Source organism: Scatophagus argus, chromosome 11 (genome assembly GCF_020382885.2).
Source record: "Scatophagus argus isolate fScaArg1 chromosome 11, fScaArg1.pri, whole genome shotgun sequence".
Taxonomy (NCBI): domain Eukaryota; kingdom Metazoa; phylum Chordata; class Actinopteri; family Scatophagidae; genus Scatophagus; species Scatophagus argus.
This window is the reverse complement of record NC_058503.1, coordinates 18637541-18656851: the sequence shown is the minus strand read 5'-3', so window position 1 is coordinate 18656851 and position 19311 is coordinate 18637541. Positions and strand designations below refer to the sequence as shown.

Genomic DNA, 19311 nt, shown 5'->3' with positions numbered 1-19311 from the left:
ATGTGGATCGGCTTATGGGGTTATTATGATCTTCAGGTGAGAGGACATGTGCGATACGTCCGGAGGAGACGAGTGCGGTGGAGTGTCCAGAATGAGCTGGAAATGCCTGCCAGGTCTCCATTATCAGCATCTTTGATTCAGGAGGAATCTCTGTGACAGGTGTTGGGTTTTATGAATGGCTCTGTGTGTGTGTGTTTGCGTTTGTGTAAGTAAATGGCTGCTCCCTGGCACTGATGACTGTAATTTGCATAATGGACTCACAAGCCATACTGACAGTGAAAAACGGAGAGGAGAGGCGAAGGGGAAATATGGAGGAGAAAGAAAACTGTTTGAAGGAAACTCTTCTCTCATGTTGTGGCCCAGTCTAAGTTTGGTCTAATACTGTTTTTTTTTAAATCCCTTAATTTCAGAAAGTTAGAATGTGCAGGAAGATTGCACTGTAGTGTTTATACATTCTTTTAACATCTCTGGTTGTGTTGACCTTTTTTAATGCCACACAGCTTTTTTTTGCCTTGTCAAACAAGGGTGTAACTAATAACATAATGAATAGCTGCACTGCACTGCACTGCAATGACTGCTGGGCCAGAGTCATCGTTCTGTGTTTAAGTGACTTTCAGACTCAGTGTCAGATAAGGCACTTCTTGTTTGTAAACAACAGAGACAATAGCTACAAAGCTGATGTGGTGTGTTGTTAAGTCTGTAGCTTTTTTTGTGCTGTGTCCAATGATAGAATTAGAAGTTACTGCTTTAATGAAAATGGCTTTATGCCCATGTGGCATTTGATGGGAACATAAACAGACAGAACACACACTCATGAAACCAGACACACAACTTTTTGTCCCTTTTTTAGATGCTCATTCAATAAATAAATATGCAATAAATATAAAGTTAGCACGTACACAATATTAAAGGATTATTCCTATTCACTGTTATAGCACATCTTTACGAAAAAATTATTATAAGCAGCTGAGGACTGGATTGAATTGTTGAGACAGGCTGACTCAGACTTTTCATTCATACACATGAAGAGGCTTATTCCATTAGGCTTCAGCTGAGTTCAGACAGAACTCTTTATAACTAAACTGTGGTGAATTTGAGACCAACTGACCGACCTGACTTCTCTCATAATAATCAGTACAACTGAGTTATTTCCACAAGCTCTTTTTAAAATTGAACTGCACGTTATAAACCACTCAACTGAAATTATTTCATGTGCGGTAATTCAGACTTGAGTCAAGAAATAGCTGAACCCAGCTCTGCTCATTGAACCCCATTTAAAGATTAAAAAGTAGTCATGTTTTTTTCTTTTTTAATTATAATGACCCATAAATAAACACCCTGTCAGAGAGCCTAAAGTCTCACACATGCTGTCAGACTGGCTCATACTTTCATAGCGTGTATGCTTTCGGTTTTGCAGTGGTAGAAGTGTGAAAACTAAAGGTTGTCCTGCTGCATCTTAACCACAACCTTTTTTTTTTACTTGTTTTGATTGCTGGTGTTGTCCTTTGTCCTTTTTTATATACATGCGATGCTTTGTCCTTGTGAAGTAATGTAAAGTAATGATTTTCAAAAAAAATCAACTGATTTTTTTTTTTAACAAAATGTTGCCAATATTTGCACATTTATGCATTATATGTACATATTTTTAAGTTTAACTGCATAGGTCATGATGTCTTCTCTGCTCTTCTTAGAGACTTAAGCAGTCATATTACAAGCTGCACTGTATGGCTTTACCATCAGCCAAGGCCACATATGGCTATCCCTAAAGGAGGTCAGAGGCCATTCACTGCCCACATTCCTTAAGCTGGCCCCCCACATCCCCCACACAGGCACAAATGCTTTGTTTGAATCTGTCAATTACACACAGAGATGAAACTGTGCTCTTCCTGCTGCTGTTGTTGCCCTACATAAAGTAAGTGGAATTAAAGGGATCATTGGTTTGGCTTGCATTGAAAGGGGAAGAGCAGCAAAAGGTTGGTGAAAACTGGGTGAGGATGGGTGTAAAGAGGGACAGGTAGTGTCGCTATGCTGTGGGGGAACAACAGGAAGTGTGTATTTTTTTTTTTTCTTGTAGGCTGAGCGCAAAGCTTAGCCTTGCGAATTTCATACCAAGCACGCATATTTGTTTTTTGAAGACAGAATAAGTGCAATATTACATTAGATCAGGTCAGGTTCAAGTGTTTGCCGTGTCAGTGCAGCTTTTCTATTGTGATTGTTTCATTTCCGTTCTTATTTCAGTGTCATTTGCAGAAAGGGAGAAAGATCTAAGAGGACTTTAAAGTTGTTTATTTTTTATTTCATCCATTATGAAAACTCACAGAAGTCACAAACTGTCTGCACACACACACACACACACACACTGGCACACATCTGTAATTGACCACCTGTTTGTCCGTGGCCTAGTTTACGCATTATGAAACAATGTGCAATGTACAGTTCCTCTGGGATTCCTGCTAGCCTCTTATTTCAATTGTTCCAAAGCAACACAAAGGGATGTAACACGTCTTTTGAGTTTCTTTTGAAGGAATCGAGGGTATAAATAGAAATGTATGGGGCAAATGAAGTTCAGTAGTCGGCCCATATTCAAACTGGGAAAGGACTTTGTATGTTGTGTAACTATTTTCCTTTGAAGACTTTTGTTCTGTTGGTATAAATAAGATATAAGGATAGAATAGTAGTTCAGTAGGTAATGTTCAGATAACTTTAATTGTAGCACTTCTGTGTTTGTGTGTGTGTGTATCTCGATTCGCTTGAGCTAGACACAAAACCTGATTTTTGATGTTAGATAATGTGTGTGTCCCTGTTTGAATGTATGTGTATGTCAATGTGGTTTCAGTGGGGGGGGTGTCATTTATGTGTTTATATGAAGGGTGTGTATTCCTGCATACAGACAGGAAGGCTCCAGGACTGTCTGTGTTTGCAATAAGCTGAGAGAGCCAGAGGAGCCCACCACTGAGGGAAGCTTGAGGGTCAACACATGCATACACACACACACACTCCTGCCTGTTTGTAAGCTCTGCTGACTGCAGGAAGCAATAATGTTAGCGTGCTTCCTGAGATCTGGAGGCTTCTCTCAGGGGAGTGTGGCTGCCCTGTCCAGCTCAGCAGAGCAAAACTAAAAACACAACAGAGCAGAAAAATTATAGAACATTGAGAAAAGAATCAAGTTGAATAGAAAATAGTCCAATAGAATAGGATAGTGAACAATACAGGACAGCAGGACAGAACTGAAAGTAATACAATGAAATCCAAATGCAGCAGAACAAACTTAAAGACGGACTAAAGAGAATATAAATGAGAGTATGCAGAAGGGCAGAACAAATACATTACCCTTGAGTGCACAATGTAGCTCAACAAAACAAAGTGAAAGCTAAAATAGTTGGGGTGAAAATTCAACAGACCAAAGCAACTCAGGATAAAAGTGGTCTAACAAATGTTTGAGCAAAAAAATAATTCAGTTTTAGCTTGTAGATGTGCAGACTAATTCATGAGTTCGCTGCAAGGCTAACAACCAGCCTTTTACACTAGAGATGATCCCGCGCTGCAGTCATGTGGTCTCTAAATTATCTTCAGATGGGTGGCAGAAAAATGTTAGGACAGGAAGGGAGCAGGGAGAACGAGCCATTAGTGCTTTCCATAGTCTGCGTGTCAGACTTCATCATCTGTATAACCCTGTTGCTCTTCCACAGTGTGAGCCAGTGATGGGAGAGCGTCCCCTCGTCCATCCTTCTTCCGTCCTTCTCTCCTTCTGCACGCCTTCGTCTCTGCTCATCTCGCTGGTCGATTCGCTCTGTTTCCTAAGCTGACTATAAAGCAGCTGGCATCAGTGTGCCTGCATGAGTATGCATGTTTGCTTGCTTGCAAACCTTTGTGTTTATGTGTGTGTGTGCAGTTGTTCCGTTGACAGTCAGTATATATTGATCTCACCAAGCTGTTCCGTGGAATCTACACTTCCTGTATTGCAGCTCAGTAGTATCTCTTCATCCAACCTTCTCTGCCTGATGAAAGCTTACATCTTCCAAACTCTGCCCTCCCAGTTTGGTACACAGGCCAGGGTTTCCCCCTGCGATTATTAGTGTAGGTGGTGAGCACTGTCACCTGCTGAGCTGAATCAGACAGATGCCGATGCATCTCATTTTGTGATCACTTTAGTTACTACGTGGCGACATGAACCCTTGTCGTACTCATTATATATGCTGCGTGATGTCGAGTGTCTTCTCTTTTTCTGTGTAGGCTAAGGTGTGATTTAAAACACAGACAGTGCGTCACTGCTATGAGGAAAAAACACTGGAAATTTTCTAGTAAAAATTTGCATTAACACGTCACAGAGATAATCCTGGTGACATTTAAGGGGGTAGTTTTTCCATATGTCCCTGTCCTCCATTAATTCTCAAACATATTATCAGCTATATTTTATTTATTAATTTTATCTAGTTCAATTCTTTGCTCAGTTTGCTGAAAAATATCAAGTGTAGATCCCACTGATTGGATTAAAAGAATGTATATAATTATGTTATATTTATTTACCTATTTATTCATTTTTTACTCATATTTTATGCATAAGGTTGAGGGTTCTTATATTATGCCAGTTTTCCTAAAATTAGATTTAAATATCTGTAATATGTTGCTTTGCTTATTGTATTGCAGTATATCACAATATACTGAATCGTTCAGTATACTGAATCATTTCACAGTCACAGTATGACCCAGCTTGGATTGGTTCTTGTACTTTTTGTGCTTCATATTTTGTCGAGAGCCAGTAACTTAAAATGCAATCATACAACATATGCAGAGAATTATATACGGTGGCTATCAAAACCACCTGTTAAAGGTTTAATAATCTCTTTCTGTGTGTAGCTTGAATGTCTGGAGTTGAGAAGACAGTTGCTGTTGCTGCTGTTAGTGGTGGCCACAAGTATAGATTTGTGTGTGTGTTTGTGTGCGTGTGTGCGCTGTCTGCCAGTGTTCGTGGGGGTTTGTTGCTGATGTGTAGTGACAAGCAGCTCAAACATGCAGAGGGCTCTCCTTATATATGCCATATACACACAGAGATACACTCACAGAGCCATCGCTACAAATACAGCTGCTGTTGATGACGGGGCCATGACCTATGTGGGGTTATTATGTCTCCTGTCAAAATAGATCACCAAAGAATAAAAAAAAGCAAGAGGTCAAAAAGGAAGGGCGCAAATCCCTTCACAATGGCATATGTTCCATTATAAAATCTAAAAGAACGGGGGGAAAAACAACAAACAAAAGAAAACACACGCTTCCACACAGAAACAGAGCTGGCATGTGCTTACAGATGGAGATTTTTGAGTTTTTTTATTGATGCTAAGCAGACAGTCCATCTTTTGATATACATTGCTTTTTATTTATTTTATCATTGACAACTGCATTGATGACAACATGTTAGTCAATATTATATTATTAAGATTATTTATATTATTATTATTATTATATTAACAACGGTAGTTTCAGCAATCCTGTTCCATCAGTGCAAAATGAAAATATCGATCCGTATCATCATCTTTAAGGTATGAATTTATTTTTAAAATTTCTTTGACGTGTTTGTGACTGTTTCTGTCCAAGGGCACCTCCTTGCTTTACATTCAAGCAGTATACATACTCAGTACACGTATGTTTGTTCTTTGCCATGCTGTGTGTTTCAGTTTTTTTATGATGAAGACTTAGCAACACTTTTGGGGGTTTAATTAAGTCCTCATCTGTATTTCCAACATGAGATCAGGTGAATAGCGTATCAGTGCTGGTAAAAGCGTGTCCGTGGCTAAAAGTAAGCAGTCCTAACAATAAATAGTGTTTTCTACATAGTTATATTTTAACTCCTTGTTTGTCATTGGTAAATGACAGCTTCTGGGAGGGCTTTGCAGCTGCTGAGACTGACTGAAAGCTAATCTGAGCCACAACAACAAACTGTTGTTACAATCTCACAACCGGGATTAAAAGTGAGTCAGAAAAAGCATAATAAACTTATTGTTTGTCTTGTTTGAAGTGAGGTAGTGATCAACCGTGCAGCAAGAGAGTGAGGGATGATTTTCTGTTTCACATAGACAGCCCTGTTGGACTGCTGGGAAGTGACAGGCTGTCTCTTTTGACTCTCCTCCTTCTTTTATTCAGAGCATGTGACTGACTGTTCACAGCGAGACAGTGTGTGGCAGTATGAGTTTTGTCATATCTCATATCTTGCAGTTCATTTAACTGAACTGAATTGAATTTGTATTGTGGTAGCCTTTGTGATATCAACAAATATCCTGTCGTTGGGGTGCAACAATCCATCAGTCTGGATCGATGAATCGATTCAGTCTTCCGCAATCAGTATCAACTGATTGTCCGTGATCCATGGCATCATCTTAAAGATACACGTTTATTTTGAAATTTCCACATCCAAGGCACATCCTTCATAAACATTCAAACAGAATATATACACAGTGCACTTTCATTCAGAGTTAACACGTGAAGCTCATTAATAAACAGGTTTTATCTTATTTGTTTAACCTGTACAAAAATATACGTAACAACAACACAGTGCAGTGCTATGCTGAGTTATGTGCAGGACTACTTTTTGGCCCGGTGCAGTAAATTCCTGTCAGAAAATGTTAGGCTGCCAGCCATTGTCAAACTATTTCTCTGAAGAGTGAATGAAACATATACACATCAAACATTAATCAATCCAGAATCATGTAAAAATAAGTGTGAATAAATAACAGATGTAATAAATACACTGCCTCGATACTCAGTATATGCCTATACCAACATATAAGAATAGATTGTAGTTGTCCATTCATGCTGCAGAGTGAACATATACTGCAAATTATAAGAGACCATTTTTTTCTATCTGTAAACTTGGATTCAAGCCACATCCGACCATTTTGCAATCTGCGACGACAAGGAAAGCAGTCAGACGTGGTCTCGGCAATAATGAGCTTTGGTTTGTTCTAAATGGAGCAGCTTCAGATTGAATTATTGTTATTTATTCCCGCTGATGAACAGACAGGGCTCCCTCTGCCTCTGTTGGCACTGCCATCATTTACCAACTGATCACTCTAGCCACTCAAATTTAGGCATGTTGATGACAACATGATAAAATTCAAAATAATTCAGAATAGATGAAGTCCACACAAATGAAGCAGCTGTTAGAATGCAGCGAAGATTAAAATAGTTGAAATTTTATAAGTGCCTCTACGTATCAAAACAGGCAGCTGAAAGGACTAGATGTCCTGATTGTTAGTTTTTCTCACTTCTCTCTAGCCAAATCACCAAATATAGTCACATTTTAAAATAACTGAAGACAGAGGGTTGCAAATATTGTAAACTCTTTTGTAAAGTTTTTTTCTGTTTTTATCATTTTGAATGTGAAGTAGTTTAAGAGTATTTAACACTGGCCTGTTGTATAGTTTCAACATCCCTTGGCAAGAAGTGTGCAGCTTTCCTTCTCATCGACATTCTTTTCTTATGAAGCACTGAGTGTGTGCTGTTTTGCCGGCTTGTACAGGCTTGCCTCGCTGTGTGGCTGCCTCCACTAAGTACATCATGTCGCACTGTAAATTGGCTTATTGTGTTCTTTGTAAAAGAACTGAGCCTCTTCCAGAGGACGTTTTCTTAATTTAAAGGTATGCTACGCAGGATTGTCATTAAAGAAAAGGAGCAATGTATTGAGTCATAGAAAAATAATCCCCCTCCATCATCATGACCTGCTAGAAGTGTGTGATGGTGTGTGCATGTGCAGAGACCCTGCCCTCTGGCTGTGTTTTCTTATGTTTTCAGTATTTTGCTGCGTTCAGGATGGGGATCAGTGATTCTGGAGAAGATTCTGTTTCTCACTCATTATCTCTGCTGTGTGTTTGCTTGTTGCAGAGCCTGGTAGGAGCGTGATGAGCGCGCGCTTCCGCTTGCCTGCTGGCAGATCCTACAATGTCCGGGCGACGGAGCTGGAGCGAGACAGGCAGCACACACAGGTTGTGTGCAACGTACTGCTGCTGGACAACACTGTGCAGACGTTCAAAGTCAGCGTAAGTACAGCTCTTCCTGCTCTTTAATCGTCTTACTTTGAATTTTAAATGAATGTCTACAGTGTTCTACAGTCATGAGATTACACATCAGAATACCGGACCTGCTAATTCTTAGTTTGCTATACATTTAATTGTGTCAGTTTGCCAAAATGTAAACAAGTATAAGCAAAAAATAATAATCTTGTGGCCTACAGCTTACTCTCAATGAGGCCTGTCAACATAGTTGTTACATTCCTGCAACACTGACACCCTCTCCCATTTAACTTAATTCAAACTTATTCTCATAAGTTGATTGATTGTTTTTTGTTTTATTTTTCATTTTCACTCTAGCTGATGAACACCCATCCAATTTATGTGATTATCATCAGTTAAAATGTAATAATAAATTTAAATAAACAATATACAACCATGAAGTGAGTAGCAAATGAGTGAACACTCAGATAGTCATACATTAAGCTAAGCAAAACCCCAGAATAGAGAAGCCAGTATTGGATGTCCTCCTCCTCTTCTTCCTCCTACCCTTCCCTCTCCCATTACTGTAAATTTCCCCTCAAGCCCACCTCAAATTAACTTGAGAGTTGGCGGGGGAAAAGGGCTGTGTGTATCTCTCCGTCTGCATCTGCAGGCACTTGAAAAGCATCCCACATCTGTTATATTCTAATGAAACTAAAAGGTTAAAATGTCTTTTCTGACACTGGCTTCAATACCCCCCCCCCACCACAACATTACTCGCCCAGAGGTTTGATTTCAGTAGTTGATCAGACACAGTTGGCCTTCATCTTGTTTTTCAGGCATTTAGTCACATGCACTCAGACACCTTGAGGCGAGAAAGTGTGTGTGTGACAGATTGACTTATGACTGACATTACAGTCGTCTGTCACATTTGGTGATAACCCATTTTTTTTCCGTTTGGTCAGAGTGACGGTGTTGGTTGGGAAATTCCCACGTTGAGTCAGAAAATGCAATTCCTCTAATAACTTCCCCTCAAACAAATCACATCCTGTTCGTGTTGAAGTGTGTGCATGTGAATATCACGCATATGAGCTTGAGTACAGGTCTATGCATGTTTTGTATAAAGAAAAGCAGATATAATGATGGTTCTACTGAGAGTGCTCACATAGTAGTGAAATAATTTTTATATATATTTTATTTTTTTTTTATTATATATATTATAAATATTTCCTTTCAATATGAAAGATGATGAGGAGGAAAAAACATGTTGGGTTTTTAATTTATTTTTTTTCCCCCTGCAAGCTAGCTTGTAGCCGGGATGCTGTTCACTTCCTGACAGTCTTTGCTGTACTGCTCTTCCTGTGGTTAACCAACAAAAGGACTTGAGATATTTTCAAATTTGCATTGATTCAGCCAAAAGGCCAGTACACTTCAGTTTGCCTCATGCATCGTGTTGCCGTCTTAGCATAACAGCTTATCCTGAAATAAGTGCATGAATGAATTGCAGTCTCTGTTTTAATAGTAATGAAAAGTCATTTTGTCTTCACACCAGTGAACATAGTATCAAACTAATGAGGATTGTAAATTTCCCCAGTGCAGGACTAATAAAGGCCTATTTTATCTTATGTTATTACTTTTTCCCCCTCTTGTAAAAATCTCCCTTTTTGTTTTTCTTTACATTTCTCCATGCACATTTCTCTCCCCCTTCTGTCCCTCTCTGCTTCCTGCTCCAGACTCTCCCCCCAGTCCAGCCCTCCCCGCCTCTTGCTGAATGAATGACTCCGTCTCTGTCAGTCTCTCTGTCAGTGTCATTGATCAGACCCCTGCAGGAGCAGTAACTTCCTGGAAAGACAAGCCATCCTCAGAGCAACAATACTTCTATTGATCCTCTCCCTGGCCGACTGGCCTTGATTCTAGCAGAGAGGGAAAATCCAGACGCAGTCACTTATTGTCATGGGAACCGGAGCGCTTGTGGTGCGGGTGGGGGTGTGCATGGGGACGTGAGGGTTTGTATTGATGATCTTATGGATAGGAAGTCTATGGCTGAAACACTACCAGTGCAAAACAGATTCTGGTGTAGCTTGAAAACTTGATAGATGATATTGAAGATATTGAAAAGGGTCAGCCTACTACTGACCCACATCTCTACAAACATAAAAGCAGGGTCAGAAGCAGGATTTATTCAGAGTGAAGCGACATGCAGCTTAGCCATAGTAACCACCACACACCACTTAAACATTCAGCTGTCCGCAAGCGCTATTGGGAATCAAGTGGCTCTTAATAATGAGCAAGTAAGAGCAGTAAGAGGCATAGAGGGATAAAAAGTCTTGCGAAACAGCTGCTGAATGAGACTTCTGAATGAAATGCAAGTACGAGATTGCATGATTGAAAACGGAGACTGTGCTCTTTCCCTAATCGAATGCTTTCAATGGCCTTAACAGAACCATAAAAATCTTAATTGTGCTTTAGTGTCCATAAGTAGACAAAACAATTGTAGACAAAACAAATGAGAATGAACAGTTCTAAATACTTTTGATCAAAATGCTTTTGCTGGTATGTTTTCTTTTGTGTGTCAGAACGGAAAAGTTTAATTTAACTAAGAAATTAGTCTAAGCAACTTAAGAACTGAGTATTGTTAGTGAATTATTTTGTTTTGATACAGCCCTAATAACACATGCTCCAGCAGTTAGCATGCCATCCCTGTGACTGTCTGAGCCAAAAATAGGCTGCAGCTGCTCTGCATTTGTACACATTAACATTTCGTTTTGATTGTGTGTTAGTGAGACATTCGTGTCAAAAAAACTGTAGATGATGACTCGGCATGTTTGTGTTTGTGTTGTGGGATGGGTGTGGCTGTGGGAACATTTTGCTTGCTTAGCTTCTTCTCTGTCCAGAAAGGGGAGTTATATGCAGGTGGTTTTTAGATGAAGTCTTAGGAGAAGATTTAATCCTCTAAATGGACTTTTGAAAAAATAATCTATCAGTGTCTGTTGAGAGGCTGTTCTCAGAGGTCTTGATCATGTCCTATAATCCTCATCAGCAGATGGAGTTTGCCCAGTTGTTATGGAATCGTAGTAAAATTCATCTTCCATTTAATCTTGTGAAATGACTGAAAGCTCCAGAGCAGCAACAGAATAGATCTGCTGTTTCCATGAACCCTTTTTTCCCCGCTAAACTGATTCCACACCTGTCCCTGGTTACAAAAATCAGTGTGCTAACAAGGAACGTGAGTGTAGATAAATGATACTAATATTTTGCAGCCTTGAAAGTGTCCATTGACTGTTTGTGGGCTGTGCCTGTCAGCTCAACATTCAGCTCCATCACAGCTCTAAAGTGCAGCCTGGCTGTGTGAAGCAGGCAGCATTTTGTTCACTCCTAAGTACAACACGGCCCAGGGGAGGCTGTGACTGTGGGACTAAACGGGGGAAAGACCAGCCATATTAGTCTGTTAGGTTCAGAAAATTACATCATTGTACTGTAACACTGTGAATAGAATTTTACAGTAACACTGCAAAATGCAAAGACTGCATTTATGCTATATCCTGATTCAAGAATATCCAAACTCTAAGACTCATCACGATGTTGATATAATATTGATGCCCTGGTATAACCTTAGGAAATGTTTAAATTGGTGGATTCACGTCAAGTACTTAAATGTGTCTGTGTGTTTGAATTTTCTGGAGAGAAACACGAGTTAGATGACTCCTGCTTCATGTAGTTCCCTTCCTGTCTGGACAAGCTGCCTCACGCACTCCTGAATTTCCATCATTCTTTAACACGAACACGTACACACAGCAGTCACAGCTGTTTCCTGTGGAAGGGAGAGAAATATGGAGGCAAATAAATGTGTCACATTTCGCTTTTTTTCCCCTCCCTTAACCAGCCATAATAAACACGTTGTTTTTCCCTCTCAGTCCATCGTTTGATGCTGGGAGTCTTTTCCCCTTTAGCACTTTAGATAAACCCAACGGGTGAAAAATTTATCAGAGCATCTCTCTCTCAGTCAGTCTCTTGTGCTCTGATTACGCTCTATCGCCACTTCTTCTTCTTCTCTCCTCGCTCTCACGCACACAGACACTATTTCAGTCAGTGGTGCTGCTGGACTGATGAAGAGCAACACAAAGAGCGTTTGTCTTGCGCTACACCATCGTCAATCATTCTTTTTCCTCTTTCTCCCGACTTGCTCTCTCTTTCGCTCTGTCTCTGCGTGTCTCTGTGACTGTGTGTCGTCCTCTTACTTGTCTCAGTCGTTTGTTGTTCTGCTCATTGTCATATGTCTTCTTCTTTGCTGGTCTCTCCTTCAGTGTGTGTTACTCTTACTAGCATTGTGACGTTCTATTACTGAATATGAGCAGTAAGGAGTTTGCTGCTGTTGTTTGTTCTGTGAAAGTGGTGTGTGTGTGTGTGTGTGTTTGTGTGTGTGCATGCGTGTGTGTGTGGTGTCACATAGACACATAGTCACATAGATGCACATAGAGTGGCGATGGGTTTCCTTGGAGCACACTGAAAAGTGCACAGAGGGCTCCCACATCCAGTTTGAAAAGGCGCTTCGTACAAAGGGGATGCAGGGAGCGCGCACGCACGCACACACACACACACACACACGCACACACAAAAGGGTTAATTTTTTTTTCCACAATTCTTTCCATCATTTTGTCTTTTTGACTCTCTTTGAGTCTCTTGGTTAAATCTTTAGACTTTTCCGTTACTTTGTTATTCCAACCGACTGTTCATAATGTAGACAGACAGATCAGTCTCTGAGCCAGTTTGCGACATATTTTATCATGTATGTTCAGTCAACCAGTCCTTCAGGGTGTCTGTAGACAGCTAGTCAGATGTTCTGTCCACGCAAGTATTTTCGGATCAGTTTTGAATAGCTGATCCACATTTTAAAAGCTCTCTGATTGGTTGTTTGGTTGGTTATGTGCTATTTTTAAGGCGAGCGCACCAGAGTAAGATTCTGGGGGGGAAAAGTAGATCACCTGACATTTGTCCATTTCATCATCATTCTGAGACTGACACATCCAACAGACAGCAGCATGAGAGTTTTTTTTATGTCACTCAAACATGATTGTAAAGCTGTAGGGAAGCGAGCGAGCAGGAAAGAAAGCAGCATCAGAGTTGACTCACGCTAAACAAGGCTTTGACAGCATGCACACACACACACACACACACACGCAGAGTGCTAAAAGACTGCCGTTGATCCTAGAGGGCTGCCATGTCAGCATGTCAACTGTCAACTATCATTCAGTTGTACCCCCACACATACTGGGCTGTAAAAGTGTGTCACCAGGGTAAAGAGGAGACGTGTGTGTGTGTGTGTGTGTGTTCTCTGATGGAGTTACACACTCACACTCTCAAAGTTGCAGCAGGATCAGGTGTGAATTTCTGCTCCACTTGTGGTCCCGCAGTTTATCCTCTCACCCCTCCTACTCTCTCATGAAAGGATGTGATATTAATGACCTGTTTAATAAATCATTCCTCACCCATTGCTTTTTTCCCAGTCTTTCGTCCCTCTTGCCCATCCATCTTCCCTGTCTCTCTCAAGGGCTGTCTATGTAAAAGGTCATTTTTGTTCAGCCACTGCTCCTGTCATCATTATATTTTACATGTTGTAAGAGTGCAGCAACTCTCCCGTTGTTTTGAAAGTGAAAAGGAAGAGTATAACGCATTGTAGTCATCTGTTACAGTGTCAGACTGCTTGCACACTTAACGGTGGAAAAGTGGTTCTGAACTGGACTTTTCAAAGTTGAAAGTTTGAATTGAATGTGTTACGAGAAACGATAATAACCAAAAGAGATTTTGGGCTGAATGATCAAGTTATTAACTATTAAGGTTTGGTAGTTAGTAGTAGTTTAATAGTTGGTTAATGGTATTAACTACCGTTAAAGACAATATTTTTTTCTTGCAGACCTTCCTTTTTACTACGTGTATGATGATACCAAACGGTTATTTTTATTATTACAGTCCTAACATCCAGCAGAAAGCAGAATTTAAGTTACTTCGCTACATCTAAGCAGATTTAGTTATCTTCCTGAAATCCGGCGCTCTTTCTTTGAGACTTCCTCTTTCCAAATCTCTCCCTGGTGAAAGGTTGACTACAGTCAGACGATGGTTTCAGTGTTGAGCTTTTGTCAGTTCTTTATTCGTTTTTACTGTGTTTGTGTCTTTTTGGGGTTTTTTGGGGTTTTTTGGGGTTTTTTTGGGTTTTTTTTTTCGTCATTCTCCACTTAGTGACAGGGAGCACAAAGATGAATTGTTGAGAAAATTTACCAGCAGTCTTTCGTATAACTCTCATATTCCTGCAAAGAAATTGTCCTGACAAGACAGCATAAATAATTGTGTATCTAATGTTCCTACATACAGATGAATGTTATATAGTATAAGGACTGATCAGATGCTTAGCTGACAAACCAAGGCCCTAAATGTTACAGTTGTCTTCGAGACAGCTGGTGAATGAGAGGCTTGAGATTGCAGTCAGGCTGACATGTAATTACACACTTGTGTATGTGCTTTTTCCTCTCTGTACCTCAGTGTGTTTCCTGCTTTTTTCCTCTTGAGGAAATCCAATTATGTGTTGTTTTTTTTTTCTTTCTTTCTTTTTTTGTTAAAAAAGACCTACATAACTTTGCTCCATTACTAGAAAGATGTCAGATGACGTTACACGGTCACTGAGCAAACCATGTAGCGAAACAGATAAATGTATGACAATTAGCCCACAGGCACGCACCAACTTAATTCCTTATACATGTTCTTTTCCATGTGGTTGGGAAGATGTTAGATAAGGCTTTAACATGGATGAATCACACATGAATCTTAACTTGAAGAAATGTCTCTGTAGCGATGTGAGCGTTTAAATTCTTTAGTGGAGGGGAAGGTGATTTCTTTGCAGCGTTGTGCTGCACTCTTCTCTGCAGTATGGCACAGGATATGTTTTAATATCTTATTCATTGACCTTAATGTTATGACCTTTCACAGAAGGAGTCTGAGAACAGCAAAGAGGCAAGGGCAAGATTCAGAGAGATTTGTGCAAGGCAGTACGCCCATTTGTCCTTCTTCATTTTTCCTTGAACGAATTCTAACTCACCGCATGTTTTCCATCGCTCTCTCTCTCTGCAGAAGTCGGATCTTGGCCAGGTGCTGCTGGATGCTGTCTTTAAGCACCTGGAGCTGACTGAGAGAGACTACTTTGGCCTGCACTTGGCTGATGACTCTTTAGATACACCAGTGAGTGTGACGTTTTTGATCTACAGGAGAATGTGTGTGTGTGTGTGTGTTTGAGATACAAGTAGTAGGATGACTGTCGTGACTCTGTGTATCTAGAATATATAGAAATTTCCTGTAGTATGTATGGTATATAGATGTGTTTTGTGTCCATGTGCACAGTGTTTGGGTATTTCTCGCAGGTGTGATGTGTGTCTGTGGCCAGTGGTGAATAATTCAGGTTGTGTGTGTTCGTGCCGTGGAAGTGTTGTGATGTCTCTTAAGTGTCTCTCAATCAATATTTTACAGCGCTGGCTCGATCCCAACAAGCCCATCAGGAAACAGTTAAAAAGTAAGTGAAATCCACAGCATGCCACCTCAGCTAACCAGTGCAGTTCATTTTCAGGAATCAACAGGAAGTTGTGAAGCTAAAACAGGTCATTCAAGTGTAATCGACAGAATTTTAAAATTGCCGTCCAGCCTCAGTGAGTTTGGGGAAAAAAGTCCCCACTTCACCTCAAGCAAAAGTCTGTAATTTAATAATCTGAATCTGCCTTAAGCAATGATTAAACTTCATTTCAACTCTGCTCCTTTTTCATAATGAGTAATAGAATTTGTAACACATAGAACAATTAAGAAGTAATCCTTGTGAGTAATGCGGTCCTCCTCAAGCAATGATTGAACTGTGTTTCAACTCGGTTTGTATGCTGACTAATGGCTTTATTGAAGAATAACCAAGGGAATTTGTATTTTACACAGAACAGAGTTAAACTGATGTGTTTGTATAATTGTAGACTTGCTTATTTAACACTTTGAGTCACTTATTCCACTTGTTGATATCCTGAAAAACAGTGTATCAATGAGTGTAGCTTTAGCCTGAACTATTAGCTTCTCATTTCCTGAATTACAGCTTTCTGCTTTCGGATGTTATTTATTTATTTCCTTTTGTAAGAGACTCTGTGGAGCCCTGTGTAGACAGTATCGACATTATCATGGAAGTTAACACACATACTCAGATTAATGTTCAAGTTCTTAGAGCACATTTTAAATTGAGAAATCACAGCAGCTGCACATTTTGTCTCGGTCAGGCACGTGACTTTTGTCAGTTTTGCCATGTCGCGTTTTCCCCTCTGATTGTTCATCGTCACTTTTCCAGGAGGGTCCCCCCATAACTTGAGCTTCAGAGTCAAATTTTTTGTGACGGACCCTGGTAAACTTCAGGAAGAATACACACGGTAAGACATGCTGATAATCACCCAGGTAAATCAGGTCTGCAACACCGCGTTGTGCATGAGCAACGTGCCAAACAGACGCCACAGCGCCGTATCGCCTTTTCTGCCTTGTGTTTGTTTCAGCCTCTCAGCCGTGGCCTCACTCGTTGAGTCTTATCAACGCTTTGTATACAGCTTGTACCAGTGAACGAGATCTGGATCTGACACGCTGCTCTGGTGTATTGTTAATTCAAGTCACGACAAAAACGCACTCCTGATAGCTTTGTTGGATTGTGCTCACGACGTTGGTGGTGTAGTCCACAGCAACACTGTGTTAGACAATACAGATAAGAGCTTGGATGGGGAAGGGCTCTTTAAAGTATTGCTTCTCCCTTAAATTTCAATTAATGTAGTCCTTCTTTCTTAAAACAACCTCTCATATCAGTTTATATGTGCACTTTATTTTGTTTCTGTTTTGCATAATTTTTCATTAATATTTGTCATGGGTAAACATGCTATGAATAGCCCTTTCTGAAAAAAAAAATCAGCATTATGTTTGTTATGTCAAATTATTGTACTACTAATTAAGCAAAGCGCCCCTCCAATGGGCTTGTATTGATTTCACGTGGCAGGCCATCAGAAGCTTCACTACTATAACGTCACCAGCAGGCATCTGTTGGCTGCGTGTCTTTACATCATATTCACATTTCACTGTCTTCTCATCCCAACTCACTCTATTGTTTCGCCTCAGGTACCAATATTTTCTTCAGATAAAGCAGGATATATTGACTGGAAGGTGAGTATGTCTTTCTCTCTGTATAGACAAGAGTATCTCATAAAGAGCTACTGTGATATAATTATTATCACTGCATTTGAATTGGTTGCAATGAAGAGCGCTAGTGGTGCATGATACATACACAAGAGAATATTGGGCAGCTGTACACACACGCACCCAACACTTGTTTTTGAAAATGAAAATAAGTCTTATTACTTCTCCTCACTTGTTTTCTTAAAAACAAGAGCTTTTTCCCTCCTATATTGTTGTTATTATCAAAGAAAAGTTTGATGTGAGGCTGACTTTGTCTATGTCTCTTTGTTCTGTGTGTGTTCATGTGTGTTTCTTCCTGTGGATTCCAGGTTGCCATGTCCACACAACACAGCCGCGCTGCTGGCATCCTATGCTGTTCAATGTAAGTAGCTCCTAAAGCTCCCTGGATGCATCCACTCTGCGTAACGATGGAAAGGCATTTCATTAGGCCTCTCTTTAGCTACACACACCGTTGTATGTAATGACTGTGGTTGCTGCAGTGCATTTGTAGCTGCTGCGCTCAAGCTATTATGATTCAATTAAGCTGTGTGGTGATATTATTTGCAGTGATATATAAATATTGTGATTGTGGTTCCATTTGTACAGTCAGGAATGATCAGTGCGAGAGCAATTATTCTTCATTCCATGGCTATACATTGAGGGAAAGACAAATAAATAAAAAAAAAGAGCTGTGAAGTCTGATTGCATTTGCCAGATGTAGATAAAATTGCTGCAAAAAGTATCAACTCCTCAAATTTTGCTACCAGCATGCGGTTGGCAAATCAATAAATTATGCAGCACTCAGTAGGTCGATGTTTGTTGGTTCTTGCTTGCAACACTGTTCCAACACGTCATGGTCTGCGTTTTTCCATAACCACTTGTTTTTTCGTTTTCTTTAAAATAAAAAAAAAAAACATCTCCTTAGATCGTTCAGTGCCAGTAGACGTTCAGCCGTCTACTGTTGTGATTTAGCACTTGAGTTACATGCTGTCATCAGAATATTGACTCCTGACATGCTGGTCTGTCTGTCTCAATCACTCTTTCATGACTGCTCATTGTTTTCATGCTGCCAGGCTTTTCTTTCTTTTATCTTGGTTTAGTCTTACTTATCCCCCCAGCCCCCCCTTTCTGGCACTCATAAACCCCCCCTGCTCTCACCCTCTCTATCCTCTGCCTCTCTGGCATATTTTGGGGCGAATTTGCACTGCTACGATATATAGGTCAGAGGAGAGATTTGGCCTAGACTACCAACATCATGACACTGCTGCTTCTGCTCACAGAGACACACACACATACACACACTCACACTCTCTCTCTAGCTCAGTTCATGTTGTCACTTCACTCAGTGCCAGCCCAGATTATGAAGATAAATGTTTGCTTTGGGAAAAACGGCTTGAAGCAGCTGCTAGGCTGCTAATTCAGTTAGCTCACCCCGGAGTGCCAGCACTGATCACTCTAAATCCCGCACTAAAGCTTGCATTCTCAAAATACCACAAATCCCACCCAGCAGACCTGGATTCTTGTTTAAAAATGACCAGCCCTTCACCACACCTTCAACAACAGCAACCCTTGCTCAGAAAAAAGGCAAAAATAGTCAGATGTGGGCTTTTTCAGATGTCATATCTACAGAAATTTTGCATCACCAAACACAAGCTGGTTGTCTCTGAATCATATTGACAGTGATGGTAAACCCTCCATTCAGATTTTCTGTCAAATGGTAATTGTTAATAGAGGAAAAGCATATTCACAAAGGTACACACATAGCACAGATGCACACTTGGGCTAAAATACCCACGGTGCATGAAAATCCATTACCACAAATGGAGACCTGATTGTCTTGCTTGTGTTTTCTTGTTCAATAGCATCATTAGAAGGTGCCTGATTTTAAGCTAGTCTTTCCACCTTGAGCCAGTCTACAGCTAAGTATGGATTTATCATCAAAGCATGAATATATAAGGAGACATCAGGATTGTCAGCCAGTCTTTGAGCTTCATGGGCTCTGATATTGAGCCTTGTTAAAGTAATAACTGCAGCTTAAAATAAAACCAGCACTAGCCTACTGTTCTCAGATGTGAGCTATTGACTGTACATATATTTCTCCCTTGAG

General features: G+C 40.3%; 1 protein-coding gene across 1 annotated transcript in view; it reads left to right on the top strand.

The window, feature by feature from the left end:
* ptpn4a (protein tyrosine phosphatase non-receptor type 4a) overlaps positions 1–19311 on the top strand; it is a 59474-nt gene that overhangs the window by 16143 nt on the left and 24020 nt on the right. The window contains exons 2-7 of the mRNA XM_046404531.1: positions 7876–8030; positions 15102–15209; positions 15495–15537; positions 16342–16420; positions 17148–17192; positions 17534–17586. Coding sequence (XP_046260487.1) covers positions 7893–8030; positions 15102–15209; positions 15495–15537; positions 16342–16420; positions 17148–17192; positions 17534–17586 — 466 coding nt within the window. The 5' untranslated portion in view covers positions 7876–7892. The remainder of the gene's footprint in view (positions 1–7875; positions 8031–15101; positions 15210–15494; positions 15538–16341; positions 16421–17147; positions 17193–17533; positions 17587–19311) is intronic.